This window comes from Falco punctatus (genome assembly GCF_963210335.1).
Source record: "Falco punctatus genome assembly, chromosome: 2".
NCBI classification, from domain to species: Eukaryota; Metazoa; Chordata; class Aves; order Falconiformes; family Falconidae; genus Falco; species Falco punctatus.
The window spans coordinates 21,818,564-21,844,305 of record NC_137581.1 but is presented as its reverse complement, the minus strand read 5'-3'; the positions used below and the strand labels follow the sequence as shown (position 1 = coordinate 21,844,305).

The 25,742-nt window shown below is 40.8% G+C and overlaps 1 protein-coding gene across 1 annotated transcript in view; it reads left to right on the top strand.

The window, feature by feature from the left end:
• The first annotated feature begins 804 nt into the window (after positions 1 to 804).
• Positions 805 to 25,742, top strand: part of SPATA13 (spermatogenesis associated 13) — a 176,094-nt gene continuing 151,156 nt past the window's right edge. Inside the window, exon 1 of the mRNA XM_080376359.1 lies at positions 805 to 18,866. Within this exon, the coding sequence (XP_080232485.1) occupies positions 18,789 to 18,866 (78 nt within the window). The 5' untranslated portion in view covers positions 805 to 18,788. The remainder of the gene's footprint in view (positions 18,867 to 25,742) is intronic.

Here is a 25,742-nt window from a genome sequence, read left to right as displayed (position 1 = left end):
CCTATCTTACTTTCCTCAAAGGTTTTAAACACCTAACACGGAGTGATGTGTGCTGATAGAAGCTATTATTCTTTTGTGAAAGAAAACAAAGCCCCATTCCCTAAGGATACACACAGGCACTCATCAGCTCCAAAGCAGCCCATGCTGCTGAAACAGGTTTCATTTGCTCCCATGAGCCCCACTGAGTGATGCCAGTTCACGCACATAGTTCTTACTGCATTAATGTCTTTTTTTTTTTTTCCTCCATCTAGTTTTTGTATAATCCACTGGTGATGCCCTGAATTGAAGGCCTTATATCTGTTACACCTATACCTGCTATATTGCATACCGCAGAGATATATTACAGCACTAGAGACTTCTAATCCGGTCCCTAGCATCTTGGCTAATTTGAGATAGAAAATTGACATGCAATAATGGACTTCAGCTTTAATAGAATTTAAAATTGGTTTAACAAAATTAATTTGGATTAAAAGATACCCATTCAGAGCTTTTAGTGTTTAAAAAAATTACATAAACTATGCCATAGTGGTTCCTGCTCAGTGCCAGGCTCCCCACAGGCACAGGGATGAGCAGTGGGGTGTTGAGCTCCTCTGCAGAGCCAGAACGCCACTGATGCACATGATGGGGTGATGCAATGGCTGTGGAGGAAGGGGCCTAGCTGCTTGCTGAGCCCATTCCTGCAAAGCTGGGAGCTGTGGCCCCCTCACCCTGGCCTCAGGAGGGGATGTGGCAGGTCTCTGTGCTGGGTGCACATTTCTTCTCCTCCAGGGGGAAGCTGGTGATGTTGCGGGCATCCAGGAAGACAGCATATCTTCTAGAAGGATCTGTCTTTGTGTTAGGTTGGGAAATATACCTAATGGTGCAAAGTACTTGGCAATTTGTTGCACCAGAAAAGTCCTGGTGTGCTTATTTAACACATTTATTGGTTGTGGACTGCCTGCTCAGCCAGTTACACAAATGTTCTTTTGCATGCAGAGCACATCAAGGTCAATTGAGGTCATATAAGAAATTGGATATGAGTAGATGTGACCAGGGCTCATGTGACATTTAATGCTGGGCCCCAGCCCCTTCTCCTCCCACTCAAACATGTGGCAAAACAAATACTGTTTTCAAAAGGAAAATCCATTGCAGCAATGGGAATATGCAGAGTATCTGTCATATTATCTAGACATGCCACACCTTATGTCAATAAAGAAACCTGTGGGGTATAACATGGGCAGTCAGAATTTCTTACCTCTAGAAATTCTGATTTTTATAAAAAAGAATGTATAATGAGGGATAGTGGTAATCTTCCTGCAGCACACATGCCTCGTGACTGTAGATAAATGTAAGTTGGTAAAGGCTGGAATGAAAGATACGGTGGTTCAACCTGCTTATTTTTGTATGGAAAGTGCACTTTTAAATAGGATCCTTTAAACTTCTTAGCATTTTTCTATCTCCTTTCCTGCAACTAAAGTACTTTTCATATCAGAAAAGCTTTCAAGAGGGTTAAGTTCAACTTCTTTAAAGGCTAATAAGGCAAATGCATGCTTACTTGGGTCTGTTGTCTGTTAGGTCAGCTTCTGCAGTACTGGGGGAACAGATTAGCATTGCCACAGTGACCCTAATTCTTCCAGCTCATTGTTAGCTGATTAGGTATGGCGTGTATAAAAAAAACCCTACCTCTTTCTTACTCCAATAAGAGATCCAAATCTGGAATCATTAGAAAATACTATGTACAGACTTAGTGTAGCTCAAAATTACTCTCCTCCCACATTTTACTGGCTGCACATACACTGGCATCCCATCTTACTGTAAGCCAACAATGTCCTGAAGAAGATCATACCCTGCAATAGAGCTTCTCACCGCCTCTCTTCCCAGCCTTGGATGTGTGTATCTTATGTCATAGGATGTGGTGATATACTTTATCCAGAATGACAAATGGAGACTGTAGGAATTAAATCAAACAAGAATTAAGCAGTAGAATTAATCACACAGATAACTGTTACAAAAACCTGGAAAACTCCAGTGAAAATTAAGAAAACGTATTTCACAGAAGCAACAGTTTGATCTCTCACTCTTGATCCTTAATTGAGGGATGAAAAATGCCTCCAGAAATTAGCCTGGGAACTAAAATTCACAGCTTTAGTGGATACTAAAAGTCATAGACTCAGTACAAAAGCTGGTTGTCACTGTTTCCTCCACACCATATCCTCTATTGAGAGCTCACTGTTCTTGTTCTGTAGGCAGTAATTACTGATTTCTGGTCCCACAGCACCTAAAATATTATCACCTCTGTCTCTGCTAACATTCTCTTCTTCTCCCTTGGTGCCAACTGTCCTTTTTCTTGAACAGGAATAATTTGATTAAATAAAATCAGAGCAATGATTCATGCTCTTGGTTTAGCTTGGAGATTTAGAACTTAAAAAAGGCTTATGTGCTTTAGCGCTTGTAATTTTTTTCCAGCTTTATCAATCAAAGTTACCTTTATAAACATTGTCTTGTTTATATCCTTGGAGCATCACAAGCTACAGCAACATTGCATTACAAATACAAAGCATCACTGGTGGTTAAAAAACATGTGTATGCGATTTGAAATGACTGAGAACCCCTCTCTGCTCAGAGTCTTGTTTCAATAGCCTTATTTTTACTTAAAACCCCCCAGAAAGTAGCCTGTATGTGGACCTGGAATATGGCAGCTGGAAGGTTGCACAGGGGACAACAGCATGTCTGACTTGTGGGGAATTAGCCTTAATTATTCTAACTCATAAGTGGCTTAAAAAACTCCAACCATTGCTTTCTCTCTTCCTCCTCCTGCCCTCCCTTGGCTTTGCTGGTTCCATTGTTTATTGGCATCTGTTACTGTCAACATCTGCCTGTGACTGGTACAGATACGCTGGGCCGCTGGATCGCAAGCAGGGAGTCATAGGCAGGGGGTGAAGAACAGCTCTGCTGTTGTCTGTTTACTAGAAATTAATTATTGTGATATGAAAGATTAAAAACTGTTCAGCAGCTTTATTGGTCAGTAACCTATATGACAGCTTTAATCTAGAGAAGATTCAGCAATTACAGTGAAATAATAATTTATGATTGAGATCATCAGCATTTATAATTCTAAACCTTGTGTGAGGTTTGCCAAGTCCTTAATGGTAAAGAAATACGGTGTTAAGATCAAAATTATTCAAACTGCAAAACCAAAGTAGCACAGTAGCTAAGATCCTACACTGTCATCATTGAGTCTTTCCCTGAACTGCAGAAAGTGCATTTAGATATATCAGATAAATCCATGTTTTCTCCATTAAATTTCCAAGGTGTATTCCGTATTCTTTGGTTATTTTCTCAATTTTCACTTAGTGGGGAAAAATGAATGTTAATTTGCTCAGTGCTGATTTAAAGCCTGGAGATAAAACTCCTGCTGTGGTTCATTAAGGGATTATATTAATTAGTACATGTGTGACAATAAAGTGATTCATAACTCAGTCTTTATGGGTCCAATGGCAACATCTGTACTAGTGACTGAAATGGGACAAGACTCACTGGCTGGAGGGCAAATACTGCAACTCAGCTTGTGTTCCTGCAACTAAGGTCTCCAGGCCCCTTCCCAAAATTGGATGCCTTCATTCACAGTGCTTATCGGGCATCATTCCTCTGCTATCTCCACCTTGGTGTGATGTATGGAAGTGCTAGCTGGCTTAGGCCAAAATCAAGCCACAGAGTGTAAACGAACAGCACGCTCACAGGGTGATCATAGTGTGACCTCAAACCATGCCTTGGCCTTGTTTAGCCCACAGATGTAGGTGAACACTCCAGTTTATCAATACCTTTCTTTTATTGAGGAGTCTAAAACTGGACGTGGTACTGAAGATGTGGCCTCAAGAATGATGAGCAGAAAGGAGCGATCATGTCCCTTAACTTGCTGGTTATGTGCATGTTAACGCGGTGCACTGTGTGATTACCATAGGAATATATAACAGATTTTCAAAGTAATTTAATCAGAGAGTTAAAATGTAACCTTCCTGCATAGGAAAGGTGGAATAAGAAAATTATAAAAGTAAATATTTTAGTTGATCTTCTGTGTGGGGAAAATGCGGTCATATTAATGCATTCATATATACTACTAATAAATGCGAGTATTTTAATTTATTATCAGACAGCAAAGTGGGTGTCAGTGTAGTGAACACCTACACAGTACTAAATGTTATTCATTCAGATGTTTTTCAATTCTTGATAACTCTTTGAGCCAGTTAAATAGCACACTGGAAGTTAAAGAGGCCATGTTTTGCAAAAACTTAATGGGCTTTTTTTCTTTTTTCCTTTCTTTTCCGACTTCACATGGGCACCAAAAAAAGCAAATCATCCCGCATAAACGGACAGTCTAAAATAATTGAATGGATGACTTGACTCAGCTCACACAATGAAGACATCATTATTAAAATATTAAAACATTATTAAAAATAGCCAAGATAATTTGGCATCTTAATTTGTTAAGAACCTGACCTAACACAATTTGTATCTCAGGTCCAGGAAAATTAAGGGGGATTGCTTGAGCTTCAAGTGTGTAACGTTTGCCTAATTCATAATCAAAATGTAAGAAACTGATCTCACTAATATTTTTCCCATCGTGTACTAACTTCAGCATTCCAATATGGGACCTATTTAGGCATTGATGTTTACAGCTCGTATTTCATTAATTTTCAGGCATTTCAGCAAAATGTTCTTAAGATGGGAAATAATCTTCCTGGGCAAGTAATAAATAATCTGGTTTCTTGGGTCTTCTAAAGCAAACCTTGAAAAAGAGAAAAATCCATCACTGGCAGCAGATGAGACAATATGTCTAATATATCTCTGCTTTCTCTTTTTTCTGTGATAAAGTTGTATATAGACAACTTGAATATACAGTTTTCCATATAAAAAGCTGCTATTAAGGCCATGAAGAGATTTTCAGGGATTAGTAAGTGCTGTCTGGGACTTTCTGCATTACTTAATACACTGTCTCCATATTTCAGTGCATTGACTAGTTTCTTTTGTCTATTTCCAGAGTTTCTTCATGAAAGCTGCCAGTGCTCCTGACTTGGTAAGAACAGTCAGTTTTTTTCCCATGTGATACTTGTCGTATTGATTTTAACATAAACACACTTACTGCACTTGCAGATGTGCAGAATGTGTCTCAAGAGCAGTGAATTTACTCAGTCTTGGCATCTTCGTTCTTAAGAGCCTTTTCAAAATGTAAATTAGAGAACAAGCCTACAGAATCAGAAATTTTAGAGCACATGCTAATTGAAGAAATCTGAGATGGTTGCTCTGAATGGTAGGTTGTCAGTCAGGCTTGCATTAATGTGAGCTCTGAGGATTTGTATCGCTAGCTTAGAGTAGCTGAAGAGGAAACATGAATCTTTTCTCTCACAGGAACAGCAGAGCTAACTCCCAACTCTATCTTCTTGCCCCCAAAGCTCTTTTAATTAATGTGATCTTGTTAGCATAATTCAACAACTTTAAAAAATGAATTCATGCAGATCAGTTAGGAAGTGAAATGGTGTTTCTTACACTGCAAAACTGTAATGTTACAGTGATCTAAATCACCAGAAAGCTATGGGGCAATCCAAGTGTTTTTATGCTCTTTCAGATTTCAGTATTTCTCAATCAATATATTCCCATAAAAACAAATTAACAAAACAAACCAAGAACACCTCAAAATCCTGTAGTCAGTGTTTGCTTTTTAAGCTCTAAATAATAATTGATGGGGGTGGGTGGGTGGGTGTGTTACTGAGCAAGTAATAACTCTTCAGTTAAAGTTCATCTTTTACATAGATGAAATATGTTCAGAGGGTACACATTTGAAAAGGTAATTTTTAGAGTTCACTACAAATTACAACATGATAAGATAGAAGAATAAAGGAGTTGAGAGATGTGGTGCTCTAATTAATGCAACAGGCACAGAAGTGGCTGGGCAGAGCTCATTGCTACCATTGTATTCCTGTCCTATAATGTGGTTAAAGAAATCCAGGCTGACATGTCTTTAAAGTGACAGGACTATCTGAAGGGTTGTTTGTCGGTTCTGCAGGTGGAAGCGGCAGGAGCCATGATGCTCCAGGGCTGGCTTTTGCTGAGGCAGTTCTGCATTCTCACAAGACAAACTCACACCCTCACAAGTTTTCAAGGCTGACTTGTGGTCTGACTATATTGCTTTGTTATGACAAGGAGGCTTCAGGAATGGTCTATTGACATAAAGACAAATGGGCTATTCTTACCAGTTGATGACAGAGGGGGGAGTTGTAGCAGCTGGTTTGGCTTTGCAAAGAAATGGAGGTGTGAAAATTTCTAGGAAAAGTACAATAGTGGGCAACAGCAGGGGAAATTCCAGGCCTGATTCAGAGCAGACCGCAGACTGCCAAAATCCTCTCAGGATCCTTGCCCTTGTCTTTTAGGAATTACATAACTAGGAACAAGATAAGTCAGTCTGATTTAGATCATGCAGGGAACAGCTCAAGCTGTGAAGCACGTTTGGGGGTTTTGCTGTCTAGCTCTGTAGGGTTATAATAAATCTTTTTACTAAATTTTCTTTTTAAGCCTGCCTCCTGTAAAAAAGAAAAAGAGCACAGTGGTTGGTAGCACAACAGACATCATGTGTTTGGAATGATGACATAAACAAGCTCTGGGAAACAACAGTACAGAATGTGTACTGATGGAGGGAAGAAGGGGCTGTCTCTCACATTCTGCAGATGTACAAAGTAGTTTCACTGTCTTGTGCCAGAAGCAAATGTACCAGCAATGTCTTCACAGAGTTAGGTCCTGCAGCAGGAATTCTTTCTTTCACCAGCTCAGTAACTTTCTTTGTGTAAGAGGGCAGAATAAGGTCCTCCAAAACTAATTTGGCTGAACAATAAGCCTTATGAGTTGTCTTTATTGTGCCTAGCTCTGCCTGAGACCTTGGAGTAGCAGCATATGATTTTCCTTCATTGCAGCAGTAGTACATGTGAGATTATGTGCCCTCGAATGAGAGCTGGGGTGGTACTAATGTGTGTGGAATTATGCAATACAAGAGGGAGAGGTCTAGAGGAGACATCTGCCATGCAGAGTAGGAGAGAACAAACAGAGAGCAGCAGAGAGTTTCAGAGGATCTTAAATGTTGTGAGTGTATTTATGTTTCTGCCTTGTGAGACTGTCACTGCCAGCTGAGCTGCACAGTAGGGATGAAAATAGCACATGTTTGTACATATGGTGCATTTATGGGACATCATCTTTAAGTCATGCTCTGTCCTCTTGCATCTACTGAGAGTAGTTATGCAGCCACTGCAGAGATGGCAAGAGGCACAAGACAGTGAATGCCTTCTGATGAAAATAAAAGGTGAATTGAGCTGGCAGACAGGAGCTCTTCTGGTTCATAAGGGCAGTAGAAGAGATCTCAGCATCAGCATGAAGAATGTGTGCAGGAAAGGGAAAAGAGAAGTTGGAAGAAACAGAGAGCAGAAAAGGAGAAGACCCAAGGCAAATTAGCTGCGGGTATAAATTAAGCCTGGAGAGAAGGCCCAGTTTACATCAGCAAAAAAACCAGCACAGAATGGAATACATCTATTTTGGACTGGGCGGAGAAATGCGTAGGAAATTAGAAATAAGATTTAACATGGCTTGCATGTTGCTCTCTTTATGTGAGTGTCTGGGCAGTGAACTCTTCCACAATAGCCAGGATCTTATATACAGCAATAAATGCCTTCACACCTACAGGTTTCCTGTGTATTGCTCAAACAGAGGACACTCTGTTGCATACCTTTGACCAAAGCATCAGCAGCAGCTCTTGCAGATAATAACCACAATTCTCCATTTCCAGACACTGACAGTCTGGTGAGGGCGGTAAAGTTGAAATGATAATGACTGGGCTTTTCATTCCCAGTCTTTGTAGTTTTTTGGGTATGTTATCATGGAGGGTTTTTTGTGTATTATGCATTGTTGTTTCTTCTGAACAATTTGGATTAATAGTGGGTTAGGCAATGGGACTAGCAGTTATAGCATGTCTCAGAGAATCCTCTCTCCAGGGAGAGAGCTGTAGCAGTGGAGGGTTTATTATAGATTTTTGTAATAAAGCATTGCGTAGAACAGGGTAAAGCTAAAGAAATTAATTGTCATCTTGGGCAAGACCTGATGCTTGTATTTGCTACAAGAATTACTTTCCGTATAAAATTCCTTTGTGTTTAGAGGACTAAAGGCCTTGCTTATTCCTGCTGATCACTAATCACAGAGAGCATTCTTGGTAGTCCAGGGATTACTGGTGCTTCAGTGTAGTAGAATGAAGCTGGATTAATTAGCATTGATAATATACAGCTGTGGGTTGGCTTCAGGGGCAGCAGATGTAGATGAGGTGCAGCTGTGGCTGGTTAAGTGGTTGAGAGCCAATGAAGAGAGGCAGCTGAGGAAGAGAGAAGAGGAAGAAGCAGAGAGAATGAGCTTGCCCCGGGTGGGAGGGACAAGGAGAAGGCAGCAGAGGCACTGGCATGAACAGTATGTTGATATGAGATGGTGAAAAGACCTTGTTGCAGCTTGATAGTGTGGAGAGTGCTGTGACAGCATTTCCAGCAAACTGGTGTCTACTGAGATGGGCAGTAACTTACTTCCAGAATCATCTGCTCTTGCATCCCTATCTGGAAATCTGTAGTAGTTCAGGGACTGATGCAAGCGTTCAGGTTCCTTTATTCAGCCTGTAAGTAACAAACACAATTCTCCTTTGCTGATCAAATTGCTCCCAGGGACATCTGGGCAACTGTAAGACAGATTTCTTCACTATGTGTTGAGTTACTCCTCTGTAAAATTTAAGCAGTTCTTCATTTACCGGATCACATGTGTTTGTTGCACATTTTTAGCTGGCATTTTATTTTATCTATATAGTAACCATGCACCCAAACTCTAATCATGGTCAGTACCATGAGTTTACATTTGGATGTTATCTGGTCTGCTGTCCTTATCCTGCTTGCACTTTAATGGATGAGATAAGACACACTAAAGGTAAACTTCTGAAAGTTCTTCCATGGTCTACAGACATCCTGATCATTAGTCCATTACGGGTCTGCTTATCAGTTAACAATCTCAAGCCATTCAGTTACACAGCTTTGATAATTCTAAATACAAGCTTCCTGTGATTTGGGCTGACTTGGCATTACTATAAACAGCTGTAAACCCAAGTCTTCATCCTTGAGCTGGGACCAAGCCACATGAAGTCCTAAAGATGAGGACTGACTTGCTGGCCTGTCAAGTAGCTCAGTCCAAATCACAAAAAAACCCCAAAAGAACACAAAAACAATCAGCCCATATAATAAATCTTAAATTTTATCAAGTTTTAAGAAACTATATTAGAATTATTTAGTTTATTTCATTATTAAAGGAATCTAGAACACTTAATGGGGTTTGGCTGAAAAATATGTTTCTAGAGACCCTTTCCTACCAGTGATAGTGGAAAAGGGAATGTCAGAGCAGGCAGGATAAAAATATACTCAAAAAAAGTAATAGAAATTATTTGCTAAAAGAAGATGTAAAATTTCTGATGATTGTAGTTCAGCTGATATGAAAATAAATGTGCTTTGATGCACTAATTCTCCATGGGGTTACAGTCACCTTTCTAACACATACATTGTTATTTGCTTAGGCTCGGTTCAGTTGCTAGTGGCATTACTAACCTTCTAGGAACATTATGCCAGATGTCTGTTTCAGACTAGAGATGTTTTGACACAGGTTCCCTCTTGCACGTACTGTGGAGGGAAGGAATAAAGCCTGGCAGGCAAGGTACTGAGCTGAGCTGTGGAAGGTGTCTGGGTCCACCTCCTGCAGCTGCTACCGGCTTCCTCTATGGCCGCAGACAAGCTGTTCTGTCAAAAAGCACAAGTCTACACCTCATAATCCCTTTTTCCCTGGTGGGGTGTCTCTGCCTTCAGTGACATGATGATATAGCTCATTGATCTTCTTTTGGATGTGCACAAACAGGAGACTTTCTGCTCAGTCTGTTGAAACTCATGGCCTTGGGTTAATACTCATAGTACCTCAGCAGTAAAGTGTTGTACAAGAAACAATCCTGACCTTTAAAGGCGTTTCAGAAAGAAGTGGGAGGGAAGTACAGAGTTGCAAAATGGCTTATTTTAGCTCATCAGCCAGGTCAGCAATAGGGAGAAGAACAAAATTCTAGTCTGTGATGCCTGCTGTTACTGACCTCACTTTAAAGGCCTTTCAGTTCATGCATGCCTTGTTCCCTCCCATTTGAACTGCCATATACACATTTCATTTTTATCTAGATGGCTGGTTTTAGATGTTCTCCTTAAGCTGAACTTTACTTTTTGCAGATGCTCACTGGTGTGCCATTGGTAGACAGGCAAATAAATACAGTGTAGGAGAAAAGAGCTGCAGTGGCTTTATAGTGGGAAATCAAACTTATTAGCAAACAAATATAGCAGGGTACTTGGAGTCAATGAGTGTATGAAAAAGAATTATTTGGTTAGTTCAGCATACTTTATTTCCAAAAGTCCTTTGATATGTTCCTGCCTTACCAGAGGCTCTTTAAGCAACAAAGCAGTTAAGTGATTAAAAGGTAAGAATCAAAGAGTTACAAAAATATGGCAAATTTTCATGTCAGAGAGGTTAACTACAGTCTGGTATTACTACCTGCCGGCTCAGGCAATGGTTATGTCACTCACACCAATTACAAGTCTCAAAGACAAATCAAAAGGAGGAGTAGGGCATTCCACTGGACACATGAACCCATTGATCTCAGGCTTGATCACTGCTCTTGGGATAGTCTGGGATAGTTAGGAGAGAGCAAACAGTCTCTCACCTTACCAAAGAAATGGCCCTTTAGAGCTGGACCTCTGGGTCATTAGATCTGCAGTGGGCTAGAGAAATGCCTCTGTGAGGAAAACGAGTTCAACTCATTTTTCTCTTCAGGCTGGAAATGAAAAAACAGAGTGAGGGTGTAACAGAGATCTGTGGAGTTATGAATGTCAGGTGGAGGTGGAACAGACAACCACGATTCAGTGTCCAATGAAATTACCAGGTATCAAGACTGAGTACTTTATTATGCAGTTTCATAATTCTGTTTTAGAATTAGTCATCACAGAAATGCTGTAGCACTCACACATGTAAATGGCATTAGAGGGTAAGGAGACAAAGCGAGAGGAGGAAGGTCCATCAGATATTACTAAATACAAAGACACTTAAATAGCTTTGGCTTTGGAAGTCCCTAAGCAAAGATTGCTGAAAGCTGGAGTGTTCTATGAAAAAAAACCTGTGGTAAATTTCCCCTGATCTTTACATCTTTTTCCTAAGTCCCCAGCAGTGGCTACTCTAGGAGTCTAGAGGCTGGCTAGGCAGACCTTCAGTTTGAATCTGCGTCTGTTCCTGCACTGTTATGGTGACTGGGGTTCCCCAGTTCAAGAGAGACAGGGAAATACTGGAGAAGGTCCAGCAGAGGGCTACAAAGTTGATTAGGGGACTGGAGCATCTCCCTGATGAGGAAAGGCTGAGAGCTGGGCCTGTTCAGCCTGGAGAAGAGAAGACTGAGAGGGGATCTTATCAACGTCTACCAATATCTTGAGGGTGAGTGTCAAGACGATGGGGCCAGGCTCTTTTTAGTAGTGCCCAGTGACAGGACAAGATGCAACATGTATGAAATGAGACACAAGAAGTTCCTTCTGAATATGAGGAAGAACTTCTTTACCCTGAAGGTGACAGCACTGGAAGAGGCTGCCCAGAGAGGTTGTGGAGTCTCCTTCTCTGGAGACATTAAAAACCTGCTTGGACAAGACTGTGCAATGTGCTCTAGGAGAACTTGCTTTAACAGGCGGTTGGACTGGATGATCTCCAGAGGTCCCTTCTAGCTCTGACTATTCTGTTATTCTGCAATTCTGTGACTGTTGACTCAGGCCACTGGTCTTCTGGTTGGTTTTGGGTTTATGTGTGTATTCTTTGAAGGCTACTGGAGACAGAGATTTCTCTTCTCAGTGGAGGCACAGTCTCTAATGAGATGGAGTGCACCCCTGGCTGTCCCCTAGGGCATTATACACTACTTTCATACACATTGTAATTAATAGTTAGGTAAGACTCAATTGAAAATGTGTGTAGTAAGCACAGAATTGAGTTTGACATGCTCATCCCACAGCTAAAGCCCTGCTGTTATTTGTATGGGAACTTGTCACACTTTTTCTTTCCTCTAACTCTTCTACCTTCAAAGCTCTCACTTAGAGCCACGAAGTTCTTCATTGCCCTTACAGAAGTACTGACTAGCACAAGGCTCTCTGACTGCAAGCTTCTTCCTTCAAAACCTCTCTGAGCGTGTTTCTTCCAGCATCCTGGAAATACAAGCCTCACACAAATGACCCAGGAAGTGAGAAGAGACTTCCTGGCATGGAACCACTTCTTGGCTCTCCCAGGGGTGCTGTTTTATCTCTTGCTAGCTCCTCCAGTTCAGGATCATCATCAGCCTGCTGCTTGCTTGTATAATGTGGAGCACTTTTCATAGTGAATAATAGCTAATGCTGAATTGACATTCAGAAAGAGTTTGAATCACTTGGTAGCAGAGCACCAGCAGTCAACCCCAAACTGATTTTTCCCCAATATTCTGAGTAGGCTCCAGACGAAATATTAGCATCAAGTTAAAAAATAATCACTTGTAATGTGTGAGGTAAGGTTTCCTTTGGTACTTCAGTGATGGTACCACCCAGGCCATATTCTAAAATTCACACTGACAGCAATGAAGTTTATGGTCTGGAAAGATATATAGATTAGAAAAATGGAACTATTGTTTACCTTCTGATTATTTTTTTTCCCCTTAGTACTGTTTTTTCAAGTATATATTTTTGGGCAAAAATAAATTGATTTCACTTTATATTATATTGGTTTTCAACAAAATATGGATTGCAAATATTTTAAATGAAGTTGTATTTGGAAAGATATGTGTTGTGGCTTTTAAAGTTCATTTAAGCATCTGTCTTATTCATTACTTTTGTAAAATCTTGGGGTTTGCCAAGTATAAAGTTTGGTGAGACGTTAGGCAGATGATGACTCAGTTGTATTTTCAAATGTATTTCTCTTCTTGATTTAACTTGAAGCTCTGGTGCTTCACTTAAGCAGAATCTAAAGCAACAGGGGTCCAGCTGAGTGGGGTTACCGTGCATGCCCTGCTGGAGGATGGTTATGAAAGTTCTTTTCTGGAGACCATTGACAGCAACCTTGAATGTGTCACCAGAGAAGTCTTAAAAACACCTCAGATAGGAAATAGGTTTGTAGAGTCCTGACAGTGATTTTTTAAAATTAACAACAATGCGCCATTTAGAAACAAAGCTGGGGACTGCTGCTTATAACTCCCAAGGAAATTTTTTGTTTGGATAACTGGAGAATGATGTAATGTTACTGAGATTGACTACGACAGAATGCATTCCTTGTAAATGCTGTGTGGTTGTTACTCTTTAAGAGGTGGGCCTAAAAGTTGATAGTATCTGTCTTAACACTGGACAATCTGAGGATAAAAAGAAAAATACAAAAGCTCTTGAGTGTTGCAAGGTCTATTGTTCAGAGATTCTGTGATGCATTCTTCCTCCTTGAAGGTGGTGTTCTTGAGTCTGACCAAAAGCACATTCCTATTGCTAGAGAATGTCCCTCTGTCTTCATCAAGGTTTGGGTCAAATCCCTCTCTTACAAGTTGATCATTCCTTCAAAATTAGGCCACTGGCTCTGAGATGTGCCTTGCCAAATACTTCATTAAGGACTTCTATTAAGTCTGCTGGGCCAGTAGCCCAGAATTTGTGACTTCTGTCACTTTTCATTCTATCACCTTCACATGAGTTTGACGTGCCCATCCCACAGCTAAAGCCTTGCTGTTATTTGTATGGGAACCTGTCACATTTTTTCTTTCCTTCACTATGAGGAAAATTCACAGCAGTATTGTGGTGGAATGGGAGGAAAGGGGAATTTCCTAGAAACCTTGTCTCCTTATGACATGCATATAGAATATAGCTGGCATGGCACGTTTCTTTAATCATAACTTTAATGTTTTACTCATGGCATGACTTCTAGCTGTTACTGATATATATGATTACTGAATGAATCACGCATCAATCCTACATTACTGTGAGCCGACTGTAACCAAGCATTTTCTTTCAGACCACCAGAAGGAGCTATTGAATTCCAAAAGCCTTTCGTTCCAAGCAGGAATGCCTGGTACAGCAGGGCAAGCAGGATAATGGAGCAGGCACACTATCTTCCTTGCAAAGTCCAGCTCTGAGCCACAGAGCAGATTCTCATTTAGATTCTGTGTCTTTTTCTGATCCACTGTATTGTAGTAACCAAAACTGATTTTACAGGGTTTTAAGATGCTTAGGGGAGAGTTTTCAGGCATCGTTCCTTAAATATATACTAACAAATGCTAACCAAATCCAAAGAGATGGGAAATTTATTGAGACAGGATTTACCATGTATTTTCAAAGCACAGGGAGTGTGGAAACTGCCATTTTCCATTAGGTCAGCTGGGAGATGTTAGGCTAACAGACCTGCAAAACACTTGAGAGCTAATGGTAATGTCCACAAGTATAAAAGGAACCTGAAATTCTACGTACCCAAGCTGACTGGCAATCAAAATGCACCAGTCCCTGTTATGTGTTTTCTGAGGTGATATGAAGATGTGCAATAATTTGTTGTTAGCCCAATATAGGTGTCTCATGATCGGATTCATAAAATGAGGTATTGGGATTTGTAAATACCCTTCCTGCTATGAGGTCTGCCCTTTATATTTGACAAACAAACCTTACACCAACAGAAAGCAGATGACGTTGCTTTTGCCTGTCTTCCATTTATACTTTCTTTCATCTGACAGCAGCCTGAAAATTTGTGATGGTGGTTTGCAGGTGGTGCTTTCTGTGTGAGTGTGTGTCTGGCTTTGAATCAGTGTTTGGGATAAGACCTTAATTAAGTCTGTCCACTGCTATTCACAACTTACTTTGCTATTATAACATTAACTCTGGAGAATAGTCACACTGCTTGTCTGTAAGACACTATCAAGGTGCAATCCTACATATATTTCACAGAATAAAACCCACATCTGTCTATGGGGGGAGCAGGTACTAGCACAAAACATCAGTGTCTCAGTTAAGCTTTGTGGTATGCTAAGATTGATAGGAACTCTGGCTTTCTGGATGGATTTCAAAAACTATACCTACAATTGCTGCTGTATTGGGATGTTCTTCTGGATCAGTTCATTTCTTCGGGAAGGAAGACAAGTGTGGGGTATCATGGAAGGACAGAACCCATGCTGACACACATAGGTTGTAGGTGAAGGAAAGGGAAGTAATAATCGATAGTGGTTATTTCTGAGTATGCCATAAAACAGCATTCATTGCTAAGCTCCCAGTTGTAATGTCCTACACAATTTGCTAAGTCAGTGTATTCAGCATATTAAAATAGTATTTGTTTTAAACGTGTGTATTATGCATGTCTTTGGATTAACAGGAGAAAGGGTGTCCGAGAAATAACTTTTTCTAAATACTTTCAGGTAGTAGTTCAGGCTGACTGATCTCAGTATGAGCTTTTCCTAATGTTGAATTTCTGAATTTATAGTGCATTTGTGCTCAAGAGACTCTGCTAGTACTCAGGCATAATTTTGGTGCTGTATGTAGAACAAATCAAATATTGCCTTGAGGAGCTTACAGTGCAAATGGTTACAAGACATGAAAAGTAGATATAGATCATAAAGAGGAGAGAAAGGAACAGGGGGAAGCTGAAGGACAGTGTGGAGAGGAGGAAGAGGTATATAGTTTTGGCTGGACACCTAGTTTGAAGGTTTCATATGTTGGGCCCTCCCTTTGTTTTTCTTGCTGTGATAATGTCTAGTAGCCCTTTTCAGAGGTGATGATCTTGTGCTAGGTGTTTTGCTGTGCAAAGATGGAAATTGAAGGTGGTCCCTGTCTCAGATTCAATCTGTATGATCGAGATCCAAGATAAGACAGTTGGAAAATGATTACAAAGAACAGGTACTATAGGCAATAAGTTACATGTCAAGGGCACTTCACAAATTTAACAGTTCCAGAACAAAATACATTTGTCATTTTATTATGAACCCAATCCTATTTGTTTATGCAGTGAAGCTACTTCCAGAAGTAATCTGTGGATAATATTATATAAATGCAAATACTTTTGCTTTTTCTTTGTAGCAATATCTTGGATCTCGATCATACAGATTGAATCTGAAACAGGGACCACCTTCAATTTCCATTTCTTCTTCCAAAAACGGTTTAACATGCCCTGTGCTCTTTTTCTTGGGAAGTGGGAATTAGCTACAACAAGCTATGCATCTGTAATGACCTTGATCCCTGATTATTATCATTTTCTGGAGTTACGAGGCACAGTAGGCACTAAGACCATATCAGCCTAAAACTTACTTGTCTTCATGCTACAGATTTTCATTTCCAGAACTTCCTATCAGTGTGGCACAAACTACCAGAGAACCTGTCTCAACCTGAGCCTCGCTTTCTGCAATTACTGTATCTCATAGGAACAGCAGCATTGTTGGCACTTGGAAGACAGTTTACAGGGAAACCATCTCAGAAACGTATCTCTTCTCACAAAGGAAACATTCTACTTCAGCTTCTCAGTAAACCTGCACTTTAAATAACAGAAAAAATGTAGCCTTTATAAAGTTAGGGCAAGAAGATACTTCATATTATTTTGCCTACACTTCATCCGCTGGTCCTTGAATAGTCCTAAAAGAATATTAATAGACAAGTAAATGAAAGCAGACTGTAGGAAATCAGTTGTGGAGAGGGAAGAAACTCCTTTCAGTGTGTGCTAGTCTTTTTGAAAACACACAAATATGTTACTATCAATTTACTTTTTTTACAGGAAGCTGAATCTTATTTTCTCTTTATGAAAATAACAAAGCCCTGTTACAACATAATCCCAGCAAACAGATGATTTCTGTCTGTCCAGTCAGTCCTGGCTTAAAGTAACAGCACATATCACTCTGTCCTTTAAAGGTGCGCATCAGATCTGTATGCCTGTGTTCAGAGTGGGCTTCCTACAAAATTCTGCTTTTTCATCTTGTTCACATTGAAGGTAATTGGAACTGGCTGGTTGATTTGTTGGCCTTCTTGGGAGAGACCCTGATGCTGGGAACAGAGCTATGGGGTTGCTTTGTCAGGATTTTGAATGATGGGTTTATGATGTGGCTTTTGTGCCCTTTAAGCACTCTGGGCTTCGGTTCTGCCAGTGCAGACACCAATGGGCAGGGATCCAGCTGTATGCTGCCATCAAAAGGTTTGGGATGTTCCTTCATTTTTGCATGGTCCATGGCTTCTTCTGGGCCACAAGAATTAGAATATTAGAATAAATGAATTCTTACAGGGTCATATTGTCAACATACTACTCCCCTTGGTGTGTTGTATGTCTAATCTGACCAGTGTCAGTGCAACTTTTGTACGAGTAGGTATTCATTAGCAAGAATAAAGACGTTTCAGTCTGGCCTCTTTCCAACATTGCAAATGTATTACTCATGGTACAGTTACTGACATGAAACATACTCAGGACGTTTTGATGGCCTCTTCGTTCAGTAGCAAACATCTATCTACAGTCACAGATCAGACCAGTCTTAACAATCAGCAGAAGTTTTCAAGGGAGGTATTAACCTCAAGTCACATCAGCTTTCCAAAATGTCAATACATAGGCTCCTTCTCTTTAGCCAGTAGTGAGAAGGAGGCAGTTTCAGAAGACAGTTGATCCCACCTATCTTTTTCCATTGGCAGGGGAGGAAATTAGGTGACTGATGAACTCTATTTTAAGAAAGACACAAGTTACCCAAACTAAGTCTGTTCTTTGCTTTCTGGTACTATATGTGATGGCATCAGTCAGAGCTGACTGCATCTTCTCTGTTCATGAGGGAAGCGTCTGTCACGTGCAGCATCTCCTGCATCGTGCGGCACAGTCTATGCATCCAGTCAACCACTGTTAATGGTGGGTATTATACCACTTGATTTCCCTTTTTTCATTCTTTGGAGTTTTCCTTCCTATGAGGGGAGATCTGCCTCAATTTGTAACAGAGATGGAAAAAGTACTCTGAAGCAGACTGAGGATCATAAAGTGGTACCTTTCCTGTCCTGTCCTGTTGCTCTGACCCTTTTGCCCTCGTCTCCAGATTAGGCCATCTGTGAATCTTGTTATCTAGTACTGTGCAGAGCAGATCGTGTGACTGATCTCTTGGCACTGCCAGTGTGTTGCCTTGGCGGGTAGTGTGGGATGAAAAAAACACAATACATGCCTTTTCTGTCTGAGACTTGTTTATCTGCATGACATCCAGGCTGCTCTGGAAGAGCTCTCCTCTTGCTGATCACTGGCAACCAAAAACGAATCAAATGAAGGCAAAGTTAGAGAAATTCTCCTATACAAAGAGCTGCTCTAAAACAAAGCTGCGTTTTTGTGGTGCATTGTCCTGGCTCTGTGTGAGCCCTGTAAAGAAACAAAGGAGAGCAGGAAGGAAATCTCAGCTGCTTAGTAAATGCCCTAATTTAATTTATTTACTGTTCCCTTCCCCCACCCAAACTGTTCTGCTAACCTGTTAGTCCCAACTCAGACAAGTAAAACCAGCTAATCTGATTAGTTCTGACACACAGGAGCAAGGCTGCTGGGAAAAGCTGGACCCTTACAGCTGTTTCAGGCTTCAGCTTCAATCATAACGTTATGGGTTTACTGAATGTACAGTGCAGTATGACAGGAGCCCGGCAGCATGTACACAAGTGAGCAGTGTGACCGTCACTGAAGATTTCTACCCTGGGTCTGAGGCTACTGGAATACAAACCATGTTTCGTGTGACCTTCAATGTAGTGACAGAGAAAGTTACCTTCACCTTGGCAGCGTGCCCCTCCGTCACGTGGAAGGTAAGCTCAGATATGCATCATGTAAAAAGGTTGATGGCACAGTAAATTGAGTATCTAAACTGTTTTCCCAATCTTAAGATGTGTTTCCAAAACCTGAAGGGGAGTAATAATGTTTTAAGCGAACTGCACCACAAAGTGGCATATGCATGACTGGTTGGAGTTAGGCTAAATGGATCTGATTCTAGAGAACAGCTTATTCACTGCCTTTTAAAGCTTTTCTCATTTGACTTCTAAAGTAGCCAAATTCACAGTCACCTTCAATCTGGTCTGGAAAAGCCACTGTATTTATATTAACAGTGAATTCAGAGATATATATAAACACAAGCTACTCATTTCTGTAAGGAAGGGACACTGTTTGGGAAAGCTTTCAAGCTTCCTAGATAATTTAGGGCTTGCAAGGATTTGTGAATTGTGCCAAGGTATGATAAATTAGAAAAATTTGCATCCCTATGATAAGGGACTTGAAGCAAAAAAACACTAGATGCATAATTTACCTGCCATGGGTTTGTGATAAAATGTAACAGAAGCCAGAGATGCTTTGCACACCAGCTCATTCTCCCATTCAGCAATTCAGTTTAGATCTTCATTTCCTTGAGACAAATGTTCCCATCTCATTGTGAAGAGACCAGCATTGTCAGGATGAGATGGGACCAGGTTCATTGCCTTTCCTTTCTCTTCTAGTGAGCGTGTGCTTTCACTATAGTGCAGTTTGAGCCACTATCTTCTAAGTGTTGCTTTAAAAACTTCATTTTAGAGTCTGTTACTTATAGAGCAGTTACTGTAGGAACCTCATCTCTGTTGTTATGCCTTTCAGATGTGAGACAATTATGAATAACTAGATACAGTGGCAGAGCAGGGTATTCTTCTTGCTTTAGCTGTTCATGATTTATGATGATGCATAAGTAGTTGTATCTTTGCTATATTGTTTTTTCAGTCTGGGACCTGTCTTTTCTCTTGACTTGTAAGGTAAGCACTGCCCAGAAGCTTCTATTAGAAGGTCTTTAAAGGGCCTTGTACAGTGTGTCCTCAGCCCAGATCTGTGCTATTTGTAGCATCATATGCTAAATAAACCACCATCTACTGGGGCAAAGTGTATTTGGAGTAAAATTGAGATGAAATTCATTTTATTGGACAATGTCTCTGTGTGGGAGAGTTTATGGTGATATTGCTTTGGTTTCCCCATTTATTAGGAAAAATTACCTTCTCAAACATGCCTGTTCACTAAATGGTAATGAAAAGATTATTTCACCATGACATAAAGCGGCCTTACCTATGCTTGCTAATGGTGTGTTAAAGATTTTTCTGCCTTCATATCAGAGTTATAAGTCCTTAGGCAAAGTGCCTTTAGGCTGCAAGGCACTTAGAATAGGTATTGAAATGGAAAAGGATATTGGATTTTACCATGCTGCAGTGTTCCTACCTGACCCTGGCTCATGAGCTCTTGGTACAGCAAACATGAATGTGAACATAACCCAGCTGGGTACTGCATTTCAGTGTTCATTTATTATGTCACTGAGGGCTGTTAGACACAAGTACATTGTAGTAAATCCCTCTGGAACAAACTGGCAGGTACTGAAAAGTGCATCCTGGCACACATTTCCAGTTCTCCAGGTCTTCTGTTATTTGCATAATTTCAAGTATTTGATATATGCAATGTGCAAACATGAGCACATTCTTAAAAGTAAAAGCTGAAAGAAACTGTGGTATAGTACAACTTGTAGTACATTTGTTGATGAACTAAGTAAAATATATGTGAGAAACTGGGCACAATTGTATGGAAAACCAAGATGGGATGCCAAGACAGCAGCAGAGATGGCTCTGCAGTACAGCTTACATAAGTAATGCTAAGTTTAATGAAAGCTTTGTGGAGGGAGGTAATTTTTTTATTGACCAACTCTTACAGTAGGAAAAATCCAACAAGGTTTCAGGCACAGAAGCCTTCCGTTTTGACAGCAGAAGGCTAATGAAAGACACTGTTTCCCTGCAACCTTACCTTGTTTGTGTCCTTATATCAGCCAGAATAGCACTGGTACTGCAAGTGAATTTAAACCCTTTGAAGCTGAAAGTAGTCACATCACTGCTGAAGGAGGGAGGACAGAGACATCTAGTTTCAGACTGCTGAGTCTTCTATCAAGAGTAAGTGGCCAAGCCTGCAGATAATGCTGGGCTGTTCTGCTTTTCCACATGCCACAGCACGACCAGCAGATGAGTCTTGCGTGGTGCTTTTGTCAAAACATCATTTTGTAAAAGCTAATTTAATTAGATGTGGGGGAGGGTATGGATACAGGGGACAACTAGAGGGAAGTGACAGCTGAAAAGGCTGTTGATCAGTGCAAAATTCTCAGAGTTAAACACGCCTTTTCGCATAGGCACCAATGCTTGATAACCAAAGCAAGAAGCAACCCTATTATAAACCATAAGCATCTTTATTATATGGAGGAGGGGGACTGGGCTGCTCTTTCTCACCTCTCTGTGTCAGGCTGCCTCCGCTCATTTCCCTGCTCCTTAGGGAACAGGCTGCTGGTACTTCTCGATCTGTTGACAGACATGGAGCTGGTCAGCAGTGGGTTGAGTACTCTGAGATATGTGTGGGTTACACAAATCAGACCATGGCTGGTATCAGCTTGGCCAGAGCCCCTCTTCAAAGGCCTTTTCAGGTTTCACTCACATGAATTACTGTTGGATTTTCAATCAGTTGCTACTAATGTTCAGGGAGTCTTGTGCCTCTTTGTGTCCTATACCTGGTTTTAAGAATAGGTAACAAGATCATGCAGCTATTGATATACTCACGAACTGTTACCATTCATTTCCTAACTCGTGAATCGACAACCTGCTACTTAGATGAATGCAATTCAAATTCACAGGGTACAAGCAGATTTAGTTACAAAATGTACTCACTCATTGAGGATTAGCTATGCTTGAATCCTATTGATTTTCTCTTACCGTTGGTGTTTTGGTTTTTGTTGAATCCTGTCTGAACTGTACGGGGTAGGAAGCAGCAAAAACTGCTGGTTTGTGGCTTTCTATTCAAAGCCATAAAATTCACTTGACAGGATCAACTTAACTTGGGGCTTTCTTGCCAGTTGATGCTTTGCTTTATCTCCCTGACATGGATAGATAAATAAGCTAGGGGTGGCTTTGCAGGCAGTTGGAGCCTGACCCGAACATGTTGCCAACTTTCGAAAGCTGCACAATGGCTCTCTCTCCCTAGCAGTTACAGCCGTTGGGGCAGGGACCTGTTGTCTGAAAGGCTGTTAAGAAATAACGATGTAAACTCCTCCCTAAGGATGGGGGAACAATGTTCAAATCCTATGGAGGGAGCAATATCTGTGATAAGGAAACCAGAAAAATTGGGAGCTTAGTCGTTTGTTTTCTTTCTGCAGCAAGTTGAATACAGTGCTTCTGCTTGTGAAGAGCTGGTGGGGATGCAGGATGGGAGGTGTGGGAAGTGGGTGGCAGCACACATCTTTTCTGGGTCAGAATAACCTTCCGTGCTGCTGTTTTAGAAACCTGGTTTAAATTTACATGGAGCTACAGTTGCCTGCCCTGTTCAGCAAGAGTAAGTGCACATTAGTGAACAGTTTGTTATTACTTTGTTGTGGTAGTGCCTAAATACACCCCCAGTGTCAAAAACCGTAGTGGTAAATACAGTACAAAAAGAAACCGGCTAATCTATGGATTTAGGGCACTCTAGAAAAGGAGCAGACCATGAGCAGAAGGACAATGAGGTGATGACAGGTGTCATCTTCATGTGATGGCACCTGGGAGAGAGGTGAGTGCAGGCAGAGGGCAGTGTCTGTGGTACATGCTGCAATGGATTACTCTAGGGCTGAATCTAAGAAGGTCTTGCATTAGTCCAAGGAGCTGCTTTGTTCACCAGATCCTGTTAAAGCTGGGGAGATGATGGAGCTGAGGAGGGTCAGCACCTGTGGGCAAAAATTTCAGCTTGTTCTTGGACATTGTTTTCAGCTTATAGAACAGTACATTTCTCCTCGAACTATAACCATTTCTAACTGTTAAATATAGAGCTGCTAAACACTTCCAAGTGTAAGTTCCCTTAAAAAACATCCAGAAACAGCTGTTGCTCTCAGTTTACTTTTGAACTGCTTTTTTTTCCACCTTGCTTTTAAAGAACTCCCCAATAAATACACCATATACATCCGCTTCTGTGAACTTTGTTCAAGGCTCACAAGCATGTGCCTCTTTTCTTCTCCCTGCTTGTTAGTGCAGGCACACCCAATCTTGTATGGTTGTTAGTTAATTTTGTTGCTTTAATGCACCCAAAAGAGAGGTTGACAAATTCCCTTCACTCTTTACAATGTTCACAGTCCAGTAATACTCTATGACCCCAAATACTTGTCTCAGCAACCCTGAACCCCACTGCACACTGACACAACTGTCTTTGTGATTACGATGCCTGATTTGGGTGCTACTACCATAGAAGCAAGTCCTTTTTGAGGTGATGACAATTTCTAGCAACAATCTCAGAACTTTATTACCTTAAGCCATGAGGATAAGCCAAGGCTTTCTTCCTGTCATTGTACTTCTAGGAGTTCTGTAGCTCCCACATGCCTCCACAAAGGTCTGGCTAGCAGAAATTTGCTCATCTTTAGAGGACTGAAATTCTTTTTCTCCATCTCTTCTTGACCATTTTTCTTAAAATATAACACATCCAGCTAACATAAATAGCAGTATGTTCTTAGCCTCCTGCCAAACCCTTAAATGAATGTGACTCAAATGGATCAGCAGGTTCTTGCTGAGCGGTCAGGTAATGCAGAAAATCAAGTCTGTGATCCACGTTTGAGCCCCAAGTCTAGTTCACCAGCAGATGGTAGCAAACATCTCCTTCCCTGTGAGAGCTTCATCTGGGGTTCTCTGAATTTTAAAGGCCTGGAGTGCCTCACTGGGGTCATTTGTTTCCAGTCAGAAGAAATAAGCTGTAAACAAAGTAGCTGTGCAACTCGGAACAAGGGAGAAGAACCACGGAAATATTGCTGCCATCAGGACAGAAGAATTAAGTAGAGGCCGGAACAAAACTACTGCAGTGACTTGCACTGAATGGCATGAGAAGCATTTTGGTGTCACTGTTATTGTTCTTGTGGTGACAAAAAGGGACCATTATTTGCAGTGTAGCAAATGAACAACATACAGAGCAGCACGATAAAATCGAAACTGCTCTGGGTCAGCTCTGCTTGTGTATGTTGATCCTTCGTCTTTGCACTGAAGACATGGAAAGTTCAGGATGGGTACTTTCACTAGAGGCTGTTTCTAGTAATTTATTTGTTTTTCCTCTGAGCTGTACTGGCTCTAAGTCTTTTACATTTTATATGGGCCATTGATTACAACTCTCTCACTTCTGTATGCTACTCATTCAAATGGCTTGCTGTGACACTTCTCAGCTTTTTCCTGATAGCAGCTAAACTGAGAAATGGAGGAGAGGGACAGGATAAAGTGAAAGCTGCTAAACTGTGGTGTAATTCCCATAAGGAAATGTCTCTTCACTTATAAGACAGTACTGGTTAGAACTGGGCAAGCTATTTGTGTCAAATCACTGGATAAATTTTACCATTACTGTTTTCAAGTGTATCACCTCTACTTTTAAGTACCTTACTGGAGATTTGAAATTCTCCGACTCCTTCATGCACTGTTCAGTTCTGTAAGTAGTTGCTGGGAAGCACTCCCTCTGTGCTCATTTCTCCAAGTGGTTGGTGATCAAAATCCTGAGAGTTTGTTGTGTTGTCTGACTGGATATTGAAACTGATTTCTATGCTTATTTTCTGGAAATGAAAAAAGGTCATTTAAATATCGTTTAAAACAAGACAATGGCTTTTTATGGGTATAAAGATGTATCCCTTCTCCAGTGCTTACTATATTCCGAGCCAGAACATCTTTATTGGTTAAAGTTTTAGAATGGAAAGAGAAAGGAAGAAAATCAGTTACCGTATTGTGCTGAACCTTTCACAGCATGTCTTGCTCTGGAAATCAGTGTAGTACCAAGCAAGACTGGCTATACCTCTGTCAGTGCTTATGCCACGTATCCGAGGATTCCAGCTGAACTTGTCAGGATTATTTGTTGACCTTAAACCTTTCTATTTTCTTGCAGTTATTAGAAACACCTAAATACCTTCTATGCCTTTCGCAGATATATCTGGTCTGAGTCCTTTCAGCTCCACTGGCATCAGTCAGTGGTGTTACTGTTCATGTATATTGTCTTGAACTACATGGGCAGGGGATAAAGTCCTCCCACTGTGACAACACTTGTCTCCTACAGCTGTGCTATTGGCAGAGGTGACGATTAATCAGTTCCAGGGACAACTGAAAATTTTGCTTGGGAATTTTTGGTCCATATCTTTTAGCAGAGAGATGTGCTGGGAAAGGTCCGGACATGGGTGGACCTAATGACCTAATTTGACAGAGCTAGAACTGGAAGGGGGCATGTGTCAGTGTCATGAACATCATCGTTTGGCAGTATGTAAATCTGCCTTGAGAAATCCTCATGTTTCATCAGAAATGCCATAGCCATCTGAAGCCAAGCTTTGTTTTAATGTAAATTTACTGCTGATTCAAATTTGTTCAAAACCACTGATAGATCTGATTTGGTGGGCTTTATGCCCAATCAGGTATAATTTGTCTACATATTTCCATTTTTATGCTAGATCAAGGAACATTTGTCCTCCTGCAGCCAGCATAAAGCCTCCACAAAAGGGTGAAACCACCGCACAACTTAAACTCTCTCCTGTGTAGTGTGTTTACTCTGTCTGAACTGCACTCACACTCTCATGTCTGACCAGATCTATTTTATACTTTGTGGTGTTTAACTACGCCATCATAGAACCACAAATGCAGGCATACAAGAAGGTGATGTCAAATGCAAAC